Below are 24,598 nucleotides of genomic sequence, written 5' to 3'. Positions count from 1 at the left end.
CCTGGGCTCCGGGTGGGGGCTGGTCTGGACTTTTTGGGGTGCCCGGGGCCCGGCCAGGGGGTCCCGCAGAGACCCCGGTACCGGAGCGGGGGCTCCGAGGGAAGGCGGCCCTGGCACGGCCCGGGGGGAGCGGGCACGGGGGGACCCCCGAGATGAGGGCAAGGCAGCCCCAGGGGCACGGGACGGGCCCGGGAACGGGGCTGCGAGGGGGGAACGGGAACGGGAACGGGGCTCCGAGGGGAGGGACGGGAACGGGGCTCCGAGGGTGGGACGGGAACGGGGCTCCGAGGGGGGAACGGGAACGGGGCTGCGAGGGTGGGATGGGAACGGGAACGGGGCTGCGAGGGGAGAGACGGGAGCGGGGCTCCGAGGGGAGAGACGGGAACGGGGCTCCGAGGGTGGGATGAGTCCCGGGGCCCCGGAGGGGGGAACCGGCGGCCGCTTGTGGGGCAGGACACGGACACGCACCGGACGACCCGGAGCGGGTCGAGCCCGGTGCGGGAGCCCCACCGGGAGTGCGGGAGCTGCCGGCGATGCGGGAGCCCCTCCCGGCGGGGCGGAGCGTGCGCGGCCGCACGTCCGGAGCGGGGCGGGACGAGCCCGGGCCGGCCCCGCACGGCACCGGCAGAGCGCGGCGGGGCTCGGGGCGCTGCGGTGCTGCTCGGCTCGGCTCGGCTCGGCTCGGCTCCGGTTCGCCCCCTTCGGCTTGGTTCCGTTCGGTTCGCTTCGGTTCGGCGCGCATCAGCTCGGCTCGAGGTGGTTCAGAGTGGATCGGTTCGGTTCGGGTCGGATTGGATCGGATCTAAGCGGATCGGGTCGGTTCGGATCTAAGCGGGTCGGGTCGGACTAGAGCCCGGCACAGCTCGGCACAGCCCGCAGGGCGCGGATCGCGGCGGGGATGGCGGTGCCCGAGCCGGACGCGCGGCTGGCGCAGGAGAAGGAGGAGGAGAGCGAGGAGGAGAGCGAGGTGCTGGAGGAGAGTCCCTGCGGCCGCTGGCAGAAGCGCCGCGAGCAGGTGGGAGCGCGGAACGCCGGGCGGGGGGAGGCCGGGGCGGGGACGGGGGTGCCGGGGATGGGGACGGGGATCCCGGGGATGGGGATGGGGACGGGGCCACCGGGCTGTGCGGGACACGGCGAGGGCCGCGGCCGGAGGGCGATGCGGGGAGCGAGTCCCCGGGGACAGCCGGAGGAGCGGGGAGCCGAGCTCGGTCATGCCCGGCTCGGGCTGTGCCGGTGAGGAAAGCCGAGCTCGCCATGCCACAGCGATTCGTGTCTCGGTATGAGGAGCCGAGCCCGCCGTGTCTCGGTGTGGAAAGCGGAGCCCGCCGTGTCTGGGTGCGGGCTGTACCGGTTTTGGAAGCCGATTCCGCCGTGTCTCGGTGTTGGAAGCCGATCCCGCCGTGTCTTGGTGTGGAAAGCCGAGCCCGCTGTGTGTCGGTGTTGGAAGCCGAGCCCGCCGTGTCTCGGTGTGTTGGAAGCCGATTCCGCCGTGTCTTGGTGTGGAAAGCCGAGCCCGCCGTGTGTCGGTGTTGGAAGCCGAGCCCGCCGTGTCTCGGTGCGGGTTGTGCCGGTGCGGGGAGCCGCTCTCACGGTGCCCAGATGTGCAGGGAGCCGATCCCCCGTGCCCCGGTGCGGCTGCTGGTGCGGCTGCAAGGGCTCACGTTTCACCCTGCCCTGCTCTGGGGTGTCTGGGGCAGGAGCCGGGCTCGCCGTGTCCCGGTACCGGAGGCCGAGATGGGCTCGCCGTGTCCCGGTGCCGGGTTCCGGATGCCGGGCTCGCTGTGTGAGGCCCCGGAGCTGGGCTCGCCGTGCCCCGGCGTGGAGAGCCCCGGGTCAGTCCAGGCCCGTCCCGCGGCCCCGGTTCCGGTGGGACCGGCCGTGCTGGGCAGCCGGTGACCGCCCTGCGGGGCCGCTGGAGGCTCCCGGAGGGTTCTGCTGGTCTGGGTCCCGGAGCTGTGCGCGGTGCCAGCCCCGCAGGTGGCAGCACCGTGACCCCGGAGCTCCTGCGGGAGCGGGGACGTGCCGGTCACCGGTGCGGGGTCGGGGCTGCCCTCAGAGCCCAGCCCGGGGCTGGAGAGCGCCGTTCCTCCTCTCCAGAGAACGGCTCAGCTCATCTTCCTGCGCCAGGCTGCACCATCAGGAGTGACTCCCAAAAATGGGGCTGGAGCACACCCTGTGCCTGTCAGGGCCCCCAAAACAGGCAGCAGAGCCGGGGGTGAATCCTGGCCCCGGGCTGGGGCTGGGAGACGGACACGGGGCTGGGGGATGGACAGACCGCAGGCACTGCCGGTGTCCGGAGGGGAAAGGCCCATCCAAGGCCAAACCCTTGATCTGCCCCTTATCTCCCCTGTCTCCAAGGCCAGACCCTTTATCTGCCCCTTATCTCCCCTGTCCCGGAGGCCAGACCTTTAATCTGCCCCTTATCTCCACTGTCTCCAAGGCCGGACCCTTTATCTGCCCCTTATCTCTCCTGTCCCGGGAGAGCACTGGCCCCGGCGCTCAGCCCAGGGCTGCATCTCCCGGCCTGAATTCCCAGGCTGGGCTTTGCTGAGCTACTGATCCCTGTTCCTGGCTGATATCTCCACTCCTCCTGGCTGATCCCTGCTCCCGATCCCTGCTGCTGGGGCTGATCCCTGCTGTTCCTGGCTGATCCCTGCTCCCGATCCCTGCTGCTAGGGCTGATCCCTGCTGTTCCTGGCTGATCCCTGCTCCTGGGGGTGATCCCTGGGGCTGATCCCTGCCCCTGGGGCTGATCCCTGAGGCTGATCCCTGCTCCTGCGGCTGATCCCTGCTCCTGGGGCTGATCCCTGGGGCTGGTCCCTGGGGCTGATCCCCGCTCCTGGGGCTGGTCCCTGGGGCTGGTCCCTGGGGCTGATCCCCGCTCCTGGGGCTGGTCCCTGCTCCTGGGGCTGGTCCCTGAGGCTGATCCCTGCTCCTGGGGCTGATCCCTGCTGCTGGGGCTGATCCCTGCTCCTGGGGCTGATCCCTGGGGCTGATCCCTGCCCCTGGGGCTGATCCCTGAGGCTGATCCCTGCTCCTGGGGCTGATCCCTGCTCCTGGGGCTGATCCCTGGGGCCAATCTCTGCTCCTGGGACTGATCGCTGCCTCTGGGGCTGATCCCTGCTCCTGGGGCTGATCCCTGGGGCCAATCTCTGCTCCTGGGACTGATCGCTGCCTCTGGGGCTGATCCCTGCTCCTGGGGCTGATCCCTGCTCCTGATCCCTGCTCCTGGGGCTGATCCCTGCTGCTCCTGGGGCTGATCCCTGCTCCTGGGGCCAATCCCTGCTCCAGGCCGATCACTCCTGGTTGATAACTCCTCCTGGCTGATCACTCCTGGCTGATCCCTGCTCCTGGCTGATCACTCCTGGTTGATAACTCCTCCTGGCTGATCACTCCTGGCTGATCCCTGCTCCTGGCTGATCACTCCTGGTTGATAACTCCTCCTGGCTGATCACTCCTGGCTGATCCCTGCTCCTGGCTGATCACTCCTGGTTGATAACTCCTCCTGGCTGATCAGCTGCTCTATCCCTCTGCACTGCCAGGTGCTTCCACACCCCCTTCCCTGTTCCTGCTCCCTCCTCCTCTCTGTAAAACGCCTTCCCCACACCGAGGGCTTGACCCTGACCCTCCTGAAATGGAGAATATCGAGGAGCTGGAGAGAGTTCAGGGGCAGGAATGGAGCTGGGAAGGTCTGGAGGAGCTGGGCAGGGGCTCTGCCTGGAGCAAAGGAGGCTCAGGGGGGATCTTGTGGCTCTGCACAGCTCCTGACAGGAGGGGACAGCCGGGGGGATTTGGGACCTGATACCGGGGAACAGGGACAGGAGGAGAGGGAACGGCCTCAGGCTGGGCCGGGGGAGGTTTAGCAGGGATATTGTGGAAATTTCTTCTGTCTGTTCTGGCCAAACAGCGATGGGTAAAGGTGAGGATTTCAATCCTGAACATCGACATTTAATGGTGTGGATTTCAGTGCCAGGGATGTTTAATGGTGAGAGTTTCAGTGCCAAACAGTGACATTTATTGGTGAGGATTTCAATGCCAAACAGGGATGTTTAATGGTGAGGATTTCAAAGTCAGTGGTGTTTCATGGTGAGGATTTCAGTGCCAAACAGTGATATTTATTGGTGAGGATTTCAATGTTTCATGGTGACGATTTCAATGCCAGTGGTGCTTCATGGTGAGGATTCCAATGCCAAACAGGGATGTTTAATGGTGAGGATTTCAATGCCAAACAAACAGGGATGTTTAGTGGTGAGGATTTCAATGCCAGTGATGTTTAATGGTGAGGATTTCAATGCCAGTGATGTTTCATGGTGCGGATTTCAATGCCAAACAGTGACATTTATTGGTGAGGATTTCACTGCAAGCCGTGTTTAATGCTGAGGATTTCAATGCCAAACAAACAACGATGTTTCATGGTGCGGATTTCAATGCCAGACAGGCATGTTTATTGGTGAGGATTTCAATGCCAAACAGGCATGTTTATTGGTGAGGATTTCAATTCCAATGGTGTTTAATGGTGAGGATTTCATTGCCAAACAGTGACATTTATTGGTGAGGATTTCAATGCCAGTGGTGTTTCATGGTGAGAGTTTCAGTGCCAGGGATGTTTAATGGTGAGGATTTCAATGCCAAACAGACATGTTTATTGGTGAGGATTTCAATGTCAGTGGTGTTTAATGGTGAAGATTTCAATGCCGGTGGTGTTTTATGGTGAGAGTTTCAGTGCCAGGGATGTTTAATGGTGAGGATTTCAATGCCAAACAGACATGTTTATTGGTGAGGATTTCAATGTCAGTGGTGTTTAATGGTGAAGATTTCAATGCCGGTGGTGTTTTATGGTGAGAGTTTCAGTGCCAGGGATGTTTAATGGTGAGGATTTCAATGCCAAACAGTGATCTTTCATGGTGAGGATTTCAATAGCAGTGATGTTTTATGCTGAGGATTTGAGTACCAAAACAAATAGTGATATTTAATGGTGAAGATTTCAATGCCAAAGTGATGTTTAATGGTGAGGATCTCAATGCCAAGCAAACAGTTTGGCATTTATTGGTGAGGATTTCAAGGCCAGTGATGTTTAATGAGGATTTCAATGCCATACAAACAGTGGTGTTTAATGGTGAGGATTTCAGTGCCATGATGTTTAATGGTGAGGATTTCAATGCCAGCCGTGTTTCATGATGAGAATTTCAATGCCAGTGATGTTTAATGAGGATTTCAATGCCAAACAAACAGTGACATTTGTTGGTGAGGATTTCAGTGCCAAACAGTGATGTTCAATGTTGATGTTTATTGAGGATTTCCGTACTGAATTATGCAGGACCTTTCTGGAGCGGTGCTGCCATGCCCAGACCTGGCCCAGGGAGGGTTCATCCTTCTGTGCAGGTGTGGCACAGGTGGGAACCCCCAGAGCCATCTCCACAAACTGCTTTGGGTTCCGGTGCTCTCCATCCCCGGGGATTTTCCAGCTGGAGCAGGAAAAGGTGGGATGTCCTCCCGAGGGGTGGGAAGGGTGGGCTGGCATTCCCTGGGCAGCACGGCTGCTGCAGGAGAGCCAGAGCAGCAGGAATGCTCCTGATTGCCGCCTGGAGGAAGTTTGTGCTGGTGTTTGTGCAGGTTCCCAGATGTTTGTGCAGGAGCTATGCAGGTTCACAGGTGTTTGTGCAGATTCCCAGATGTTTGTTTGTGCAGGTTCCCAGGTGTTTGTGCAAATTCCCAGGTGTTTGATTGTGCAGATTCCCAGCTGTTTGTGTGATTCCCAGGTGTTTGTGCAGGTTCCCAGGTGTTTAATTGTGCAGATTCCCAGGTGTGTGTTTGTGCAGGTTCCCAGCTGCTTGTGCAGATTCCAGGTGTTTGATTGTGCAGATTCCCAGGTGTTTGTGCAGGTTCTCAGGTGTTTGTGCAGATTCACAGATATTTGATTGTACAGATTGCCAGGTGTTTGTGCAGATGCCCAGGTGTTTGTTTGTGCAGATTTCCAGATGTTTGATTGTGCAGACTCCCAGGTGTTTGATTGTGCAGATTCCCAGGTGTTTGTGCAGATTCCCAGATGTTTGTGACCTTCAGGAAGGAGCCGGACGCTGCAGATCTCCTCTGCTCTCCCTGCCCTCGGCTCTGCTGGGCTTTGTCCCCACAGGGAGCTCCTGCTGGAGCCCCACTGCCATTATTTATTTCCCCTATCAGTTTTCAGAGGGGTCCAGCCCTGTGTGGGACCCTCAGAGCTGGGGTTTGGAGGGCAGGGCCATCGGGGTTACCGGTGGGCAGAGCTTGGGGTTCTGGTGGAGTGTCACAGACAACTTTTATGAAAAATCCTTTCCTTAGGGTTTTTTCTCCTGAGAATCTGAGAGGTCTCAGGAACAAAATGTAAACAATGGTTATCTGCTGCTGTGGAATGCAACAGGTGCATCTGTGATTGGCCTCATGTGGTTGTTTCTAATTAATGGCCAATCACAGTCAGCTGGCTCAGACTCTCTCTCTCTGAGCCACAAGCCTTTTTTATCATTATTTAATATTCTATTCTTAGCTGGCCTTCTGATGCAACCTTTCCTTCTATTCTTTTAGTATAGTTTAATATAATATATACCACAAAATAATAAATCAGCCTTCTGAAACATGGAGTCAGATCCGCGTCCCTTTCCTCGTCCTGGGACCCCTGTGAACACCCATGACAGAGGAGCAGCCCCGTGTCCCTGGCAGTGTCCCAGCCCTGCCCTGGCCCTGTCAGAGCTCTGCTGCTGGTTGGGAACTGCTGCTGGCACACCATTTCCCACCTGGGAGCACCGGGGCTCCCTCAGCCTTGCCTCCGTGACCTCCTTTGCTTTTCCCACCCACCCTGGAGATTCTGAGCAGAAGGGAGAATAAATTTGGCTTTCTGCTTTTTCTGGGAGGTTTTGTGCCTCTGTTGGTGTGGGCAGGGCTGTGGTGAGCCTGGTTTATCAGTCTGGTTTATCCCTGCTGCTTTGGGGTCCCAAACCCCCAGTTTGCCCGGGAAAGGGGGCTGTGACCAGCAGGAGTTTGCTGCTCCCATCACATCTGTCTGTCTGTCCCATTTCCTGGGCTCAGGCTGTGATTTCCACCCCCTCCCCATCCCCACCTGTCAGTTCTGCCCCTCTGGGGCTGCTCTGGACAGGTCTGGGCTCCTGCAGCCCTTCCCTGGGGTGGGAGTGCTCAGATGGGGCTCATGGATGGAAATTTAAAATTGTTCCTGTGATTTATTCCTCTGAGTCAGCCTGGAACTGGCCCCTGCTCGTGGTTCTGCTGCTGCTTCAGTGTGGGATTTGCTTTGGAATTTTAGGGTTAACATCCAAGAATTTAGGGTTAATATCCAAGAATTCAGGATGATATCCAAAAATTTAGGGTTAATGCAAAGAATTCAAGATGACATCTAAGAATTTGGGGTTAATATTCAAGAATTCAGGATGATATCTGAGAAATTAGGGTTAATATCCGAGAATTTAGATTATATCCGAAAATTTAGGTTTAATATCCAAGAATTCAGGATGATATCAAAAAATTTAGGGTAATAGGGTTAAACAGGCTTGGGATAGAGTGAGGGAAGGGATGGGGCCCCCAGAGGGACCGGAATGGGATGGGCTTCTGATTTTCAGCACCAAATCCTGTGGGGTGCAGATCTGGGGGGTTCAAGGGAAAAACTGAGCTCTGGGGAGATCCTGGAGCCCTTACAGGGCCTGAAAGCCTCCAGGAGAGCTGGAGACGGACTGGGGACAGGAGGGAGAGGACACGGGAATGGCTCCCAGGAGGGAGAGGACACAAGGAATGGCTCCCAGTGCCAGAGGGCAGGGCTGGATGGGAGATTGAGAATGAGGAATTGTTCCCTGGCAGGGTGGGCAGGGGCTGGGATGGGATTCCCAGAGCAGCTGAGGCTGCCCCTGGATCCCTGCAGGTTTTCCAGGCCAGGCTGGACGCTGGGGTTTGGAGGAACCTGGGAGAGTGGGAGGCGTCCCTGTTCCCATGGAAGGTGTCCCTGGCACTATGGAAGGTGTCCCTGCCCCCATGGAAGGTGTCCCTGCCCCCATGGAAGGTGTCCCTGGTCCCATGGAAGGTGTCCCTGCCCATGGAGGGTGTCCCTGGCACTATGGAAGGTGTCCCTGGTCCCATAGAAGGTGACTGTGGCTGTCCCTGGTCCCATGGAAGGTGTCCCTGCCCATGGAAGGTGTCCCTTGCCCATGGAAGGTGTCCCTGGTCCCATAGAAGGTGACTGTGGCTGTCCCTGGTCCCATGGAAGGTGTCCCTGCCCATGGAAGGTGTCCCTTGCCCATGGAAGGTGTCCCTGGTCCCATAGAAGGTGACTGTGGCTGTCCCTGGTCCCATGGAAGGTGTCCCTGCCCATGGAAGGTGTCCCCACCCATGGAAGGTGTCCCTGGTCCCATGGAAGGTGTCCCCACCCATGGAAGGTGTCCCTGGTCCCATGGAAGGTGTCCCTGCCCATGGAAGGTGTCCCTGGCACTATAGAAGGTGTCCCTGGTCCATGGAAGGTGTCTCTGGTCCTGTGGAAGGTGTTCCTGCCCATGGAAGGTTTCCCTGGTCCCATAGAAGGTGACTGTGGCTGTTCCTGGTCCCAAGGAAGGTGTCCCTGCCCATGGAAGGTGTCCCTGGGCCCATGGAAGGTGTCCCTGCTCCCACGGAAGGTGTCCCTGCCCATGGAAGGTGTCCCTGGTGCCATGGAAGGTGTCCCTGCCCATGGAAGGTGTCCCTGGCACTATGGAAGGTGTCCCTGGTCCCATAGAAGGTGACTGTGGCTGTCCCTGGTCCCAAGGAAGGTGTCCCTGCCCATGGAAGGTGTCCCTGGGCCCATGGAAGGTGTCCCTGCTCCCACGGAAGGTGTCCCTGCCCATGGAAGGTGTCCCTGGTGCCATGGAAGGTGTCCCTGCCCATGGAAGGTGTCCCTGGCACTATGGAAGGTGTCCCTGGTCCCATAGAAGGTGACTGTGGCTGTCCCTGGTCCCATGGAAGGTGTCCCTGCCCATGGAAGGTGTCCCTTGCCCATGGAAGGTGTCCCTGGTCCCATAGAAGGTGACTGTGGCTGTCCCTGGTCCCATGGAAGGTGTCCCTGCCCATGGAAGGTGTCCCTTGCCCATGGAAGGTGTCCCTGGTCCCATAGAAGGTGACTGTGGCTGTCCCTGGTCCCATGGAAGGTGTCCCTGCCCATGGAAGGTGTCCCCACCCATGGAAGGTGTCCCTGGTCCCATGGAAGGTGTCCCCACCCATGGAAGGTGTCCCTGGTCCCATGGAAGGTGTCCCTGCCCATGGAAGGTGTCCCTGGCACTATAGAAGGTGTCCCTGGTCCATGGAAGGTGTCTCTGGTCCTGTGGAAGGTGTTCCTGCCCATGGAAGGTTTCCCTGGTCCCATAGAAGGTGACTGTGGCTGTCCCTGGTCCCAAGGAAGGTGTCCCTGCCCATGGAAGGTGTCCCTGGGCCCATGGAAGGTGTCCCTGCTCCCACGGAAGGTGTCCCTGCCCATGGAACGTGTCCCTGGTGCCATGGAAGGTGTCCCTGCCCATGGAAGGTGTCCCTGCTGCCATGGAAGGTGTCCCTGGCACTATGGAAGGTGTCCCTGGTCCCAAGGAAGGTGTCCCTGGCACTATGGAAGGTGTCCCTGCCCATGGAAGGTGTCCCTGGCACTATGGAAGGTGTCCCTGCCCATGGAAGGTGTCCCTGGTGCCATGAAAGGTGTCCCTGCCCATGGAAGGTGTCCCTGGTCCCATAGAAGGTGTCCCTGGCACTATGGAAGGTGTCCCTGCCCATGGAACGTGTCCCTGCTGCCATGGAAGGTGTCCCTGGCACTATGGAAGGTGTCCCTGCTCCCACGGAAGGTGTCCCTGCCCATGGAACGTGTCCCTGCCATGGCACAGGGTGGCACTGGGGGTGTTGCAGATCCCTCCCCACCCAAACCATCCTGGGGCTTCCCAGCTCTGAGCTCTGACTCCTCCAGGAGGGGGAAAGGAGGGAAAATGGGGAATCAGCAGCAGAAACGCAGGGCAGAAATGCTGAGGCAGCGTTTAATGAACATAAAGCGGTGTTAAAAAGCAGCCAGAGGCAGGGGGGAGGTTCGGGGTGGGAAAAGGAAAACAAAGCATGGAAAAGCAGCGCTGGGAGGGAGGGAGGCAGGGCTGGAATCCCGGCAGTGCGGGGGTTCCCATTTTTAGGCATGGATGAGGTTGCACTTGGCAGCAGATCCCGGCTCCACGCTGGGGAAGGCTTTGGGAAGGCTCCAGCCCTGCAATTCCTGCCACGGGGTTATTTTTAAAAGCTGCTCTGCTGCCAGCGGTCCCCCGGGAGCCGTGAGGAGCCGTGAGGAGCTGAGAGGAGCTGTGAGGAGCTATAAGGAGCCTTTCCAGCACAGGGGAATCAGCTGCAGGGCTTGGTTCCTTCCCCTCCTGCCATCCCTGCCTCCTTCCTCTGCTGCCATTCCTGCCTCCTCCTCCCATCCCTGGTTTCTGTTTGCCCCGGGGGAACCTTGCAGGGAGAGTTTGGGGTGACCCTGCCCAGCTCAGCTCATCTCGCAAGGGAGCTGCCAAGAGTTTTGGGTTAATAGCCGAGAATTCAGGGTGATATCCATGAATTTAGGGGTAATATCCATGAATTTAGGGTTAATAGCCAAGAAATTAGGATGATATTCAAGAATTTAGGGGTGATATCCAAGAATTTAGGGGTGATATCCAAGAATTTAGGATAGTATCTAAGAATTTAGGGTTAATATCCAAGAATTTAGGATGGTATCTGAGAATTTAGGGGTAATATCCAAGAATTCATATACATTAATTTAGGGTCAATATCAAAGAATTCAGGATTAATATTAGGATATTAGGATGATATCCAAAAATTTAGGGTTAATATCCAAGAGTTTAGGGTGATATTCAAGAATTTAGGCCTAATAGCCAATAATTTAGGGTTAATATCCAAGAATTTAGGCCTAATAGCCAATAATTTAGGGTTAATAGCCAGGAGTTTGGGCTAATATCCAAGAATTTTGGCTAATATCCAGGACTTTAGGGTTAATAGCCAAGAATTTAGGGTGATATCCATGAATTTAGAGTTAATAGCCAATAATTTAGGATACTTTCTAAGAATTTAGGGCTAATAGGGTTTAGGACTTTAGGGTTAATAGCCAAGACTTTAGGGTTAATATCCAAGAATTTCAGCTAATATTCAGGACTTTAGGGTTAATATCCAAGATTTTAGGGTTAATAGCCATATCCAGGACTTTAGGGTTAGTAGCCAAGAATCTAGGGTTAATATCCAGGAGTTTAGGGTTAATAGCCAAGACTTTAGTGTTTATATCCAAGAATTTAGGACATCTAAGGGTTATGGGCTAATATCCAAGAATTTGGGCTAATATGCAGGACTTTAGGGTTAATATCTAAGAATTATGGCTAATACCCAGGACTTTAGGGTTAATAGCCAAGAATTTAGGGTTAATATCCAACACTTTAGGACAGTGAAGGTTTCACCCTGGCTGTGCCATGAACGGGGGTTCTGGGATACCCCAGTTGAGGGTGAGCCAGAAGGAAATTGAATTCCAGAGCTCACCAGTGGATAAATGTTACTGGGAGCAGCTGGCACAGCTCTGTCCCCAGCACGGGTCTGGCACGGATCAATCCTGGGCTGTGCCGGGTTTGGAGCACGGATCGTGCCCGGGCTGTGCTGGGTTTGGAGTCCTCCCCATCACCTTCCGTGGGCGAAGCGGGGATGGACGGATGGATGAGGGATGGATGGATGGATGGACGGATGGATGAGGGATGGATGGATGGATGGATGGATGGATGATGGATGGATGGATGGATGGATGGATGGATGGACGGATGGGTGGATGATGGATGGATGATGGATGGATGGACGGATGGGTGGATGGTGGATGGATGATGAATGGACGGATGGATGAGGGATGGATGGATGGATGATGGATGATGGATGATGGATGGATGGATGGATGGATGGCAGGATGGATGATGGATGGATGGATGGTTGGATGGATGGATGGATGGATGGCAGGATGGATGGATGGATGGATGGACGGACGGACAGATGGCAGGATGGATGGATGATGGATGGAGCCCTGGGGCCGCTCTCGCCGTGCCGTGCTCTGCATTTCACCGAGCCTTTAATCCTCGGGGAGCTCTCCCGGGCCGAAACAATCCTGAGCCTTGTTCTGGCTGCTGGGGAGGGGCTGACGTCAGCCTGCCGAGAGGATTCAGAGCAGGAATTGTGGTTTTTTCATGCAGGAACACGCTCCTCAAACCCCGTCCGTGCTCTGAAAGGAGTGCCTGGCTGCAGCTCCTTAATCCTGTTCATTTTCTCCATGGGAATTCCAGGCTGCAGCTCCTCAATCCTGTACGTATTCCAGGCTGCAGCTCCTTTATCCCATCCCTGTTTTTCACAGAAATTCCAGGCTGCAGCTCCTTTATCCTGTTCCTATCCTGCAAGGAATTCCACACTGCAGCTCCTTTATCCCATCCCTGTTTTTCACAGGAATTCCAGGCTGCAGCTCCTTTATCCCATCCCTGTTTTTACAGGAATTCCAGGCTCCAGCTCCTTTATCCCATCCCTGTTTTGTACAGCAATTCCAGGCTGCAGCTCCTTTATCCCTGTTTTCCACAGCAATTCCAGGCTGCAGCTCCTTTACCCCCAGCTCTCAGCCCGTCCCCTCTGTTCTCCCCCCTCCCACCGCGTTACAATTCCTGCCATTTTCCCTGTTTTTTTCCCTTTCCTGCCTTTATCCACGCTAGTTTTTGGCCCTTTCCCTCTGTTTCCCAGGGGGATGGGTTTGTTTGAGCTGCAGCCGGCTCCAGCCCCCTCCGTGCCCCTTCCTGCGTTTTCTGTGCTGTAACCCGAGCCCTCGGCTGTCCCTGGGGTTTGGTTCGTGTTCCGTGCCGGGCTGGGCTGTCCCGGGCTGGGTGAAGCTCCTGGAATGCGGCTCAGCTCTGCCCTGAGCCTTTGTCTTGGTTTGAACATACAGGTGTGTGCTAAGGAAGGGCAGGAGCCTCCCGTGAAATGGAGAATGTAAAACCTCCCCCCTCTGAATTGTTATAATTTTCAATTTTAGGAGCTCTTGGGCAAAAAATATGGGAGCAGGACTAACAGTTCTTTAATAGGGAAGAAAACAAAAATATAAACAATGCAATAAACTAAAACAACACTGACAGAGTCAGAACCCAACCTGACACCCTTAGGTTAGGGTGTTGGTGGCAGTCCCATTGGAATTGTGGCTGCAGCCCTCCTGCAGTGGCAGGTGTGATTCTGTTGGATCAGGGATCCTGTAGAAATCCGATTGGAATTGTGGCTGCTGGAGTGTCAGGTGTGGTTCCGTTGGATCAGGAATCTGTAGAAGTTCAATTGGAGATCTGGCTGCAGTTTTTTGGAGTGCCAGGTGTGGTTCTGCTGGAGCAAGGATCCTATAGAAGTCCCATTGGAACTGTGGCTGCAGTTGTTTTGGAGTGTCAAATGTGGTTCTGCTGGATCCGGGATCCTGTAAAAGTCCAATTGGAATTGTGGCTGCTGGAGTGTCAGGGGTGGTTCTGCTGGAGCAGGGATCCTATAGAAATCCCATTGGAATTGTGTCTGCAGTTTTTTTGGAGTGTCAGGGATAGTTCTGCTGGAGTAGGGATCCTGAAGAAGTTCAGTTGGAAATCTGGCTGCAGTGTTGGTGTTGTGCTGGTGTTCCAGAATCTCCACATTATATCCAGTTGGGAATGCTCGGCTCTCCCCTCTGGGCTCACATCACCCAATGGGATGCTGCAGTTCTTATCAGCCATGCAGTGACATTCAATGGCTGTTATCAGCAGATGTCTCCCAGGTTGTGCGGGAGATAAGGAAAACTGCCCACTGAACAGAAGACAACTGCCATACAGAGGGCAAATACAGTTTGCTTGGCAATCCAGGCTGCATGGCAAGCCTGGCTGAGCTCCTGCAGGGTTGGCCCTGCTCACCGAGGGGTTCTGAGGGGTTCCTGCCTCTCCTGGAGCTGCTCTGCTCAGGGCTCAGCTACTCAGTGGGGCAAGAACACGGAAATCTGCCCGAGTTCCTCCCAGCTGGGCTGGTTCCTGCTGGCCACTGCTCCTCCCTCAGAGCCTGCCAGGCTGGGATGCCCTTCCAGCAGGGATGTGTGTCCTGGAGCTCTGCAGGGCTGCTCTCCCAGCAGGGATGTGTGTCCTGGAGCTCTCCCTGGGCTGCTCTTCCCGCAGGGATGTGTGTCCTGGAGCTCTGCAGGGCTGCTCTTCCAGCAGGGATGTGTGTCCTGGACCTCTCCCTGGGCTGCTCTTCCCGCAGGGATGTGTGTCCTGGAGCTCTGCAGGGCTGCTCTTCCAGCAGGGATGTGTGTCCTGGAGCTCTGCAGGATTCCCTGGGCTGCTCTTGTCCATGAGCCCAGGCTCGTGTCGCCTCCCAGGGCTGCCATGGGGTGACCCCAGAGTGGTGTCACCTCCCAGGGCAGTGCTGGCATGACCCCAGGCTCGTGTCACCTCCCCAGGCTGGGCTGAGGTGTCACCACGCTCATGTCTCCTCTGGGGCCAAGCAGGGCCAGGGGGCAAAGCAAACATCGCTGCCGGCTGCGGCTGCAGGCGAGGGCAGGGAGCCGGGAAATAAACACCGACCCTGCTGTCCCTGCTGCCCCTGTCCCTGCTGGCCCTGCAGGGGCTGCCCTGGCATGGGCAGGGAGCCGGGAAGTAAAGACCGACCCTGCTGTCCCTGCTGCCCCTGCAGAAGCTGCCTTGGTGTGGGCAGGGAGCCGGGAAATAAACACCGACCCTGCTGTCCCTGCTGCTGCTGCTGCTGCCCCTGTCCCTGCTGGCCCTGCAGGAGCTGCCTTGGTGAGGGCAGGGAGTCAAGAAATAAACACCGACCCTGCTGCTGCTGCTGCTGCTCCTGCAGGAGCTGTCCTGGCTCTGCTCGGGCCAGTGGAAAAATACTCGGGTGTCCCCTTGCCGGAGAACAGGGACGAGAACAGGCAGGGCAGTGTTTGCTGGGCAGCAGGGAAGGGCAGCCGTGGGCACGCAGGGAAGCAGAGGCTGCCAGCCCTCCCACGGGGAGCAGTGCTGGGTATGGGATGGGATTTGGGAAGGAATTCCTGCCTGTCAGGCTGGTGGGGTGTTGGAATGGGAGCAGTGCTTGATATGGGATGGATGGGATTTTGGAAAGGAATTCCTGCCTGTCAGGGTGGTGGGGTTGCAATGGGAGCAGTGTTAGATTTGGGAATGGGATTTTGGGAAGGAATTCCTGCCTGTGAGGGTGATGAGGTGCTGCAGTGGGAGCAGTGTTATATTTGGGATGGGATTTGGGAAGGAATTCCTGCCTGTGAGAGTGGTGGGGCATTGCAATGGGAACAGTGTGAGATAGTGGGATGGGATTTTGGGATGGGATTTTGAGAAGGAATTCCTCCCTGTCAGGGTGGTGAGATGTTGCAGTGGGAGCAGTGTTAGATACTGTCATGGGATTTGGGAAGGAATTCCTCCGCATGAGGATGGTGAGGTGTTGCAATGGGAGCAGTGATACATATTGGGAGGGATGGGATTTTGGGAAGGAATTCTTCCCTCTGAGAGTGGTGCAATGGGAGCAGTGCTGGATATGGGATGGGATTTTGGGATGGGATTTTGGGAAGGAATTCCTGCCCATGAGGATGGTGAGGTGTTGCAATGGGAGCAGTGATACATATTGGGATGGATGGGGTTTTGGAAAGGAATTCTTCCCCATGAGGATGTTAGGGTGTTGCAATGGAATTCCCAGAGCAGCTGTGGCTGCCCCTGGATCCCTGGACATGCCCAAGGCCAGGCTGAACGGGGCTTGGGGTGACCTGGGCTGGTGGGAGGTGTCCCTGACAGGACAGGGTGAAACGAGGTGACCTCTGAGGTCCCTTCCCACCCACAGCACCCTGGACTTTGATGGTTCTGTCACAGGGAGGGTTCCTGGAGAAGGGCTGGGTGCTGTGGGTGCCCCTCCTGCCCTGGTGGGGCAGCTCTGGCACTGCCCACCCCGCTGGGCTGTCCTTGACTCAGTTTCCCTGCCTGCTCTCCAGGCCCGGGCACAGCCACGCACTGGGGTGTGATTTGTGGAAACAAACAAACTCCACAACTTTTGTGCAGTTGTAAAGCTGGTATGTTTATTACAGCCCTGGACGCGTGTGGGAATCATATTTTAAAATGACATGCGTGCTTCTGGGGACTTCAGATTATTTTAAATCTCTCTCTCAAATATATATGTATGCAATTTCACAGTAGGTTCATGCATATTCATTCTACTGATTTTGAGTGACATTTGCTGCTAATTCTTCTTTATCAGAAAGAACTCTTGAGTCAGGTTGCTTTGCTTTGGCTGCTCCTTCCCCCCCCACCCCTTATCTCTTGTCCTTCACCTGAAGCAGTTTCTCTGAGCACAGGTTTTCTGTGAGACCAGGCAGTCAGACTAAACAGCAAGCTACAGATTTAACTCAAATATGTGCATTTCACCTAGATTAAAATAGATTTCTACTCTGGAAAATTTCTACTTTGCTTCAGGTGCTTCTCCTGGGTGACTGGGCAGCCCTGCTGCTCTCTGCCTCAGCTCTGCTGGTTCCCCATGGCCCAGGATGGACCTGGCCAGCAGTGCGTGTGAGGAGCTCACGGCTGTGCCCCCCTGTACCCCCTGTGCCTGGCTGGGTTCATGCTGAGCTCACGGCTTGGTGGCAGACGGGATCAAATGCTTCACTGGAATCCAAATATTTTCCGTCCGCTGCCTTGCCCTCACCTGCTGGTTGTGTAACAGGATGGCAGGGACAGAACAGGTTTGTCTGGCACCACGGATCCCTTGGCACCGCCGCGGGGCTGAGCTGTGCCCAGCCCTGGGCACGGCTACTGACAGTGAGGGATGGCATCTGTGCTGGCCTGGGGCTGCTGCCGCTGCTGCCGGTGCCCTCGCTGGGCACAGAGGGGTGCAGGTGCCACTCTGGGGTTGGATGGGGTCTGGAGCAGGAGCTGGAGCCTGGAGCAGGAGCTGGGATCCTGGGACAGGGGATGTGACAGCCCCTTCCCTTGGGCACAGTGTTGGATGGAGCCCTTGGAGCAGGAACTGGAGCTTGGAGCGTGCTCCCAGCCTGAGACAGGGGTGTGACAGCCCCTTCCCAGGCATTGTGCTGGATGGGCCGCAGGAGCTGGAGCCTGGGACAGAGGGTGTGACAGCCCCTTCCCTCAGGCACAGTGTTAGATAGAGCCCTTGCATGGAGCAGGACCTGGGAGCCTGGTGTGAGCTCCCAGCCTGGGACAGGGGTGTGACAGCCCCTTCCCTCGGGTGCTGGATGGGCCCCTGGAGCAAGAGCTGGAGCCTGGATTGAGCTCCCAGCCTGAGACAGGGCATGTGACAGCCGCTTTCCTCAGGCACAGTGTTGGATAGAGCCCTTGGATCAGGATCTGGGAGCCTGGAGCAGGAGCTGGAGCCTGGGACAGGGGATGCGACAGCCCCTTACCTGGGCCCGGTCTTGGATGGAGCCCTTGGAGCAGGAGCTGGAGCCTGGAGTGTGCTCTCACCTGGGACAGGGGTGTGACAGCCCCTTACCAGGCATTGTGATGGATGGGCCCCTGGAGCAGGAGCTGGAGCCTGGAGCAGGAACTCAGGGCCTGGAGCAGGAGCTGGAGCCTGGAGCAGGAACTCAGGGCCTGGAGCAGGAGCTGGAGCCTGGAGCAGGGGCTCAGAGCCTGGGACAGGGGTGTGACAGCCCCTTCCCTTGGGCACAGTGATGGATGGGGCCCTGGAGCAGGAACTGGAGCCTGGAGCAGGGGCTCGGAGCCTGGGACAGGGGGTGTGACAACCCCTTCCTGGGCACGGTGTTGGATGGGGCCCTGGAGCAGGATCTGGAGCCTGGAGCGTGCTGTCACCTGGGACAGGGGTGTGACAGCCCCTTCCCTCGGGCAGTGTCGTTTTCGAGGCAGTCACAACACAAAGTAGAGACTACAAGCAGTTTCAGTTGGCAACTCTTTATTATTGAATATGGCTGGCTTTTATACACTTTCTAATTGTTGATGCTTTTTCTACTCTTAACTATTGGCTACAATAAGTCAACATAATAGTATTGGTGAAAAGTTACAGTGACTTTAACGAACTTTCTAAAACTACTTCATCTAGCTGCAAGGCTCTCTTATCTTTCTTCTCTCCTTGGTTGCAGCTTTGGAGAGAGCTCTTTATCAGCTTCTTCTTACTCTTTTAGCTAACAGGCCTGCTGTTAGCCCCTTCTACAGGGCAGGGCACAGGGGGTTGGTGACCCCCCATCTCCGGGGCCCGCGGGCTCTGCCCGTGCTGCTACTCCCCGTCCCTGACCCTTGGGGACGTGCAGGACACAGCTCAGGTGTCCCTGACCCTTGGGGACGTGCAGGAACAGGCTCAGGTGTCCCTGCCTGGGGCCTCAGCACTCCCAGCTCGGTGTTTTTGCTTTCCCGTGTTTTCTGAAGCGGTTTCTGTGTTGCAACAGCCGCGCCTGTCCTGCCTGGGGCCACAGACGGGGACAACCTCAGTCAGGGCAGGGGATGTGGGGCTTGGGGGACAGGGGTGGCCCAGGGGACATGGGATTTAGGGGCACAGCTGGCCCAGGGCCTGCACCCTCTGTGGGGGCTCCCCCTGTCCCTGCTGCCTGTGGGGTGTCCCTGTGTCCCACCAGGAGCCAGACACAGTCCAGGGTGTCCCACCAGGAGCAGGACACACTCCCAGGTGTCCCCCTGTCCCACCAGGAGCAGGACACACTCCCGGGTGTTCCCCTGTCCCACCAGGAGCGGGAGACACTCCCGGGTGTCCCTGTGTCCCACCAGGAGTTGGACACACTCCCGGGTGCCTCCATGTCCCACTGGGAGCGGGACACACTCCTGGTGTCCCTGTGTCCTGGGATAGCAGGGTGGACAGGGGGCTGGCATTTCCTGCACAGGGTTTTTCCAGGCACGCCACGTTCACCCTTTGGCCCTGTGCTCCCCCAAAATCCCAAATGCCATGGGGGATCAAAGGGCTGGGACAATCGCTGCACACCGTGAGGGGAAAACCATGGAGTGGTTCAGGTGGGAAGGGACCTCGCAGCCCCCCCGCCATGGGAGCAAAACCTCCTCTCCTCGTTATTCCTGGCCCCATCCCCTGGCTGCTGCCCCATCCCCCGGCTGCTCCCCCATCCCTGAGCCCATTCCCGGGCCTGGCTCAGCCCCATCCCCCGGCTGCTCCCCCAGCCCCGGAGCTCCAGCCCCGAGTCCGTTCCCGGGCCTGGCTCAGCCCCAGTTCCAGCTGCTCCCCCAGCCCTGAGCCCGTTCCCGGGCCTGGCTCAGGCTCAGCCCCATCCCCATCCCCCAGCTGCTCCCCCGGCCCCAGAGCTCCATCCCTGAGCCCGTTCCCGGGCCTGGCTCAGCCCCATCCCCATCCCCCAGCTGCTCCCCCGGCCCCAGAGCTCCATCCCTGAGCCTGTTCCCGGGCCTGGCTCAGCGCTCGCTGACGAGAAAGGCTCAGGAGGGAGCGATTGCTTGGAAGCTGCAACCCGATCTTTGCTGAACCGGCCCTGCCCCGTCCCCAGCGGCTGCTCCGGGCGCCGACCGAGCGCTCCCGGAATGGCGCCGAGCAGCGCACGGAGCTGCCGGGAGCGGGATAAACCACGGGGGATAAACCATGGGGATGAACCACTGGGGATCGACCACAGGGATAAACCACGGGGGATGTACCACAGGGATAAACCATGGGGATAAACCGCAGTGGATAAACCACGGGGGTTAAACCCCGGGGGATAAACCACGGGGATAAACCATGAGGGATAAAGCACGGGGATGAACCACAGGGATAAACCACGGGGATGAACAACGGGAGATAAACCACGGGGATAAACCACAGGGAATAGACCACAGGGGATAAACCACGGGGGATGAACCATGGGGATAAACCAGGGGGATAAACCATGGGGATAAACCATGGGGAATGAACCATGGGGGATGAACCACAGGGGATAAACCATGGGGGATAAACCATGGGGATAAAGCACTGGGAATTGATCACAGGGATAAATCACAGGGAATACACCACAGGGATAAGCCATGGGGATAAACTGCGGCGGATAAACCACGGGGGATGTACCACAGGGATAAACCACGGGGATAAACCATGAGGGATAAAGCACGGGGATGAACCACAGGGATAAACCACGGGGATGAACAACGGGAGATAAACCACAGGGATAAACCACAGGGAATAGACCACAGGGGATAAACCATGGGGGATGAACCATGGGGATAAACCAGGGGGATAAACCATGGGGATAAACCATGGGGAATGAACCATGGGGGATGAACCACAGGGGATAAACCATGGGGGATAAACCATGGGAGATAGACCATGGGGATAAACCATGGGGATAAAGCACTGGGAATTGATCACGGGGATAAATCACAGGGAATACACCACAGGGATAAGCCATGGGGATAAACCGCGGCGGATAAACCATGGGGGATGAACCACGGGGAATAAACCATGGGGATAAACCATGGGGAGTAAATTATGGGGATAAACCATGGGGAATAAACCATGGGGGATGAACCACAGGGGATAAACCACGGGGGATGAACCATGGGGAATAAACCCCAGGGATAAACCACAGGGAATAAACCACAGGGCATAAACCCTGGAGACCTGCGTCGCCGCCTTTCGTCCCCGTCAGGCTGTGTGGAAAATGCCGCGTTTGTTTATTTATTTATGGAGGCCAGGCCGAGCTCAGAGCGGGAGCAGCTGGTGATGATCACCAGCTCTGTTCTCACTCGGCACAAGGCGGAGCACGTTCGTGTCCGCACGCAGCTGGGAAGGGTCTGGCCTGACCCGTTCCAGAGCTTCCTGAATCCCGGCAGGTCCTGGCACTGGTCCCACTGCTGGGACTCATCCCACTCAGGGAGTTCATCCTACTGAGATCCCAGATCTTGGCAGATCCTGGCACTGATCCCACTGCTGGGGCTCATCCCACTCAGGGAGTTCATCCTACTGAGATCCCAGATCCTGGCAGATCCTGGCACTGATCCCACTGCTGGGACTCATCCCACTGCTGGGGTTGAGATCCCGGATCCTGGCAGGTCCTAGCACTGGTCCCACTGCTGGGGCTCATCCCACTGCTGGGGCTCATCCCACTGAGATCCCGGATCCCAGCAGATCCTGGCATGGTCCCACTGCTAGGGCTCCTCCCACTGCCTAGGTTTGGGGCTCACTCCCCTGCTGGGGCTCGTCCCATTCCTGGAGTTCATCCCACTCCTGGAGCTCATTCCACTGCTCGGGTTGAGATCTCGGCAGATGGCAGCACTGGTCCCGCTGCTCAGGTTGAGATCCTGGATCCCGGCATATCCCGGATCCCAGCAGATCCTGGCACTGGTCCCATCCCGGGTCTGGGATCCTGGATCCTGGCATTGGTCCCACTCTGGGGCTGAGATCCCGGATCCCAGCAAATCCTGGCACTGATCCCACTGCTTGAGCTGAGATCCCGGATCCCAGCAGATCCCCTGCCCCAGCCCTGAGCGCTGGGATGCCCCTCGGGCCCGGAAAGAGCTTGTTTGGAGCTGGGAGGGACCAGGACCAGATGGGCTTTAAGGTCCCCCCAACCCAAAACTGTGATTCCAAGACAATTCTGCGGTTCCCACTCTGGCTGTGCACTGGGATCACTGGGGTCACTGGAGTCACTGGGAGCACTGGGATCACTGGGAAGGCTGTGCCCGTGTCTCTCCCGTCCCTGCTGGGCTCTGAGCGGAGCTTGTGCCGGGCGGGAGGAGGAACAGAGGTGGAGGAGGAACAGAGGTGCTTTGTGTGGCTGCAACATGAACCGTGCACTGCCTGGGCGTGCCCTGCTAACGAGCCGGGGGTGCTGGGCGCCATGGCTGCCCCGAGCCCCGCGGGGCCCAGCCCTGGCTGCAGGGTCAGCCCCGAACCCAGGCAGGAGATGAACCCCAAACCTGGCCGGTGGATGAACCCCAAATCCTGCCAGTGGGATGAACCCCAAACCTGGCCGGTGGATGAACCCCAAACCCTGCCAGTGGGATGAACCCCAAACCTGGCCGGTGGCATGAACCCCCGCAGTGGGGTCAGCCCTGGCTGCAGGACCAGCCCTGAACCCAGGCAGTATGATGAACCTCAGCAGTGGCATGAACCCTAAACCCAGCCAGTGGGATGAACCCCAAACCTCGCCAGTGGGATAAACCTCAGCAGTGGGATGAATCCCAAACCCGGGCAGTGGGATGAACCCTAAACCTGGCCAATGGGATGAACCCCAAACCTGGCCAATGGGATGAACCCCAGTGGCAGAAGGAGCCCCCTGGCACTGGAATCAGTCCTAGGGTGCACAGACCCCCCCTGGAGTGCCCCCAGCCCCACAGGAAGGGCAGGAGTGGGTGGGGGCTGCAGTCCCAATCCCACTGGGATGCTTTGGGGTCACTGGGATGCTTTGAGGGCACCTCTGCTTCTACCATGAGCCTGTTGTGGGCTGGGGTTTGAGCCAGGTGCCTCAGGGGTTTTACCTGGACTGGAGATGGGTCCTGGTGGCTGTGGCTGGTCTGGGGAGCAGAAGGGTCCATGCAGGATGTCACCTGTGGAGGTGACACCTGTGAAGGTGACACCTGAGGAAGTGACACCTGCAGAGGTGACACCTGCGGAGTTCACACCTGCAGAGGTCACATCTGCAGAGGTCACACTTTCAGAGGTCACACTTGCGGAGGTGACACCTATGGAGGTCACACCTGAGGAGGTCACACCTGCAGAGCTGCCCCCACGGGGTCCTGTGGTGGGGATCTGTGGCCCCTGGGGATGGAAGCTCCTGGACAGGTGCTGGGGCTCCTCAGGACGCTCACAGGTGATGTGGTGGCTTTGCTTTGCCCACACCTGATTTTCTTTGGCTTTCCCACACCTGATTTTCTCTGGTTTGCCCACACCTGAATTTCTTTGGGTTTCCCACACATGATTTTCTTGGCTTTGCCCACACCTGATTTTCCTTGCTTTGCCCAGCTCTGATGTTCCCTGGGCAGTGCAGGTGTGGGTGGCTCTGGGACAGGTGTGCAGGGCTGGGGACAGGACTGTCACAATCCCTGCCTCACCCCTGAGGAGCCGCAGGGCCAGCTCAGCACCAGCTCCAGGTTATTTCCTCTTTTTTAATACATTTGCTTCCTTTGACTTGTTGAGACTTTTTGATGGCACACTGACTGCCCTCAGGGCGCTGTTATCTTTTTTTACTAAAAACCACATGTACTTTATTAACAATAATTTTCTAATACGTATTACTTATGTTAGACAGTCTGTCTCTACACTAAACCAATCCAAAAATGCCACCATCACAGCAGGAGATGGAGGCTAAGAAGAAGGAGAAAGACAGAACATGCTTAGATTCTTTTAAGATGTTTTTTGAACTTTTTCTAAAATCTTTTAAAATTCTACTTTTCCTCCCTGTGATAAATTCACTAACGTTCTGCTTGAACCCTCGTGGCTTGTAAATCCTCACACAAAGTTGGTAATTGTTTCCATGGGTTAAAATCAAAGGCCCAGGTGGTTTTGACTGGGTGCCAAGGTCTCTGAGCCCCCTGCCAGGGTCTCAGGGCAGTCAGAGGAATTTCCTGGGTTCCAACACTTCAGAGGAAATTCCTGAGTTCTGACACTGAGTTCCTGACACTTCTGCTGCTGCCTCCTGGCCCAGAGCACCAGCTGGAGATCAGCTCCAGCTCCAGTTCCCAGCCAGAGCCTCTCCAGGGACCTTCACCCCAAAAAGGCTGCATTTCTAAATCAGTGGCTGTGGCAGGGAGTGCTGTAAGAGCATGGGGTTCCTGCTGTTCCTGGGCAGGAATCATGTTCAGGCTGGCTCATTGATTATTTTTGTGCATTCATTTGTGCATTTGCTGTGGGAGGTGTTAGTGTCAGTGACTGTGGGAGCACTCAGTGCTCTGTCAGTGACACGGAGGTGATTGCAGTGAGCTCTGCTCACAGTGCACCTCCCAGAGCAGAGGCTCCTGTTCCTGCCAGTTCATTTATTGTTTTTTGTGTATTTATTTGTGTATTTGCTGTGGGAAGTGATTGTGGGAGCACTCAGTGCTCTGCCAGTGACACAGGGGGCTCCTGTTCCTGCTGGTTCATTTATCATTTTTTGTGTATTTATTTATGTATTTATTTGTGCATTTGCTGTGCACAGAGGTGACTGCAGTGAGCTCTGCTCACAGTGCACCTCCCAAACCAGGGGGCTTCCTGCTGGATCATTTATTATTTTTGATGTAATTATTTTTGTATTTTTTTGTGCATTCACTGTCAGTGACTGTGGGAGTGCTCAGTGCTGTGCCAGTGCCATGGAGGTGATTGCAGGGGGTTCCTGCAGGTTCATTTATTAATTTTTTGTGTATTTATTTATGTATTTATTTGTGCATTTGCTGTGCACAGAGGTGACTGCAGTGAGCTCTGCTCACAGTGCACCTCCCAAACCATGGGGCTCCTGCTGTTCTTTTATTACTTTTGATATAATTATTTGTGTATTTATTTGTGTATTTGCTGTGGGAGGTGTCGGTGTCAGTGACTGTGGGAGCACTCAGTGCTGTGCCAGTGCCATGGAGGTGATTGCAGGGGGTTCCTGCAGGTTCATTTATTAATTTTTATGTATTTA

The 24,598-nt window shown here is 56.7% G+C and overlaps 1 protein-coding gene across 1 annotated transcript in view; it reads left to right on the top strand.

The window, feature by feature from the left end:
- Positions 1-815: 815 nt before the first annotated feature.
- Positions 816-24,598, top strand: part of NRBP2 (nuclear receptor binding protein 2) — a 38,236-nt gene continuing 14,453 nt past the window's right edge. Inside the window, exon 1 of the mRNA XM_054293850.1 lies at positions 816-1,015. Coding sequence (XP_054149825.1) covers positions 899-1,015 — 117 coding nt within the window. The 5' untranslated portion in view covers positions 816-898. The remainder of the gene's footprint in view (positions 1,016-24,598) is intronic.

Source organism: Melozone crissalis, unplaced genomic scaffold (assembly GCF_028551555.1).
Source record: "Melozone crissalis strain CALT ecotype California unplaced genomic scaffold, PUWL_Pcris_2 ptg000195l_1, whole genome shotgun sequence".
In the NCBI taxonomy this organism is placed as follows: Eukaryota; Metazoa; Chordata; class Aves; order Passeriformes; family Passerellidae; genus Melozone; species Melozone crissalis.
This window is presented reverse-complemented; position numbering and strand designations above follow the sequence as displayed.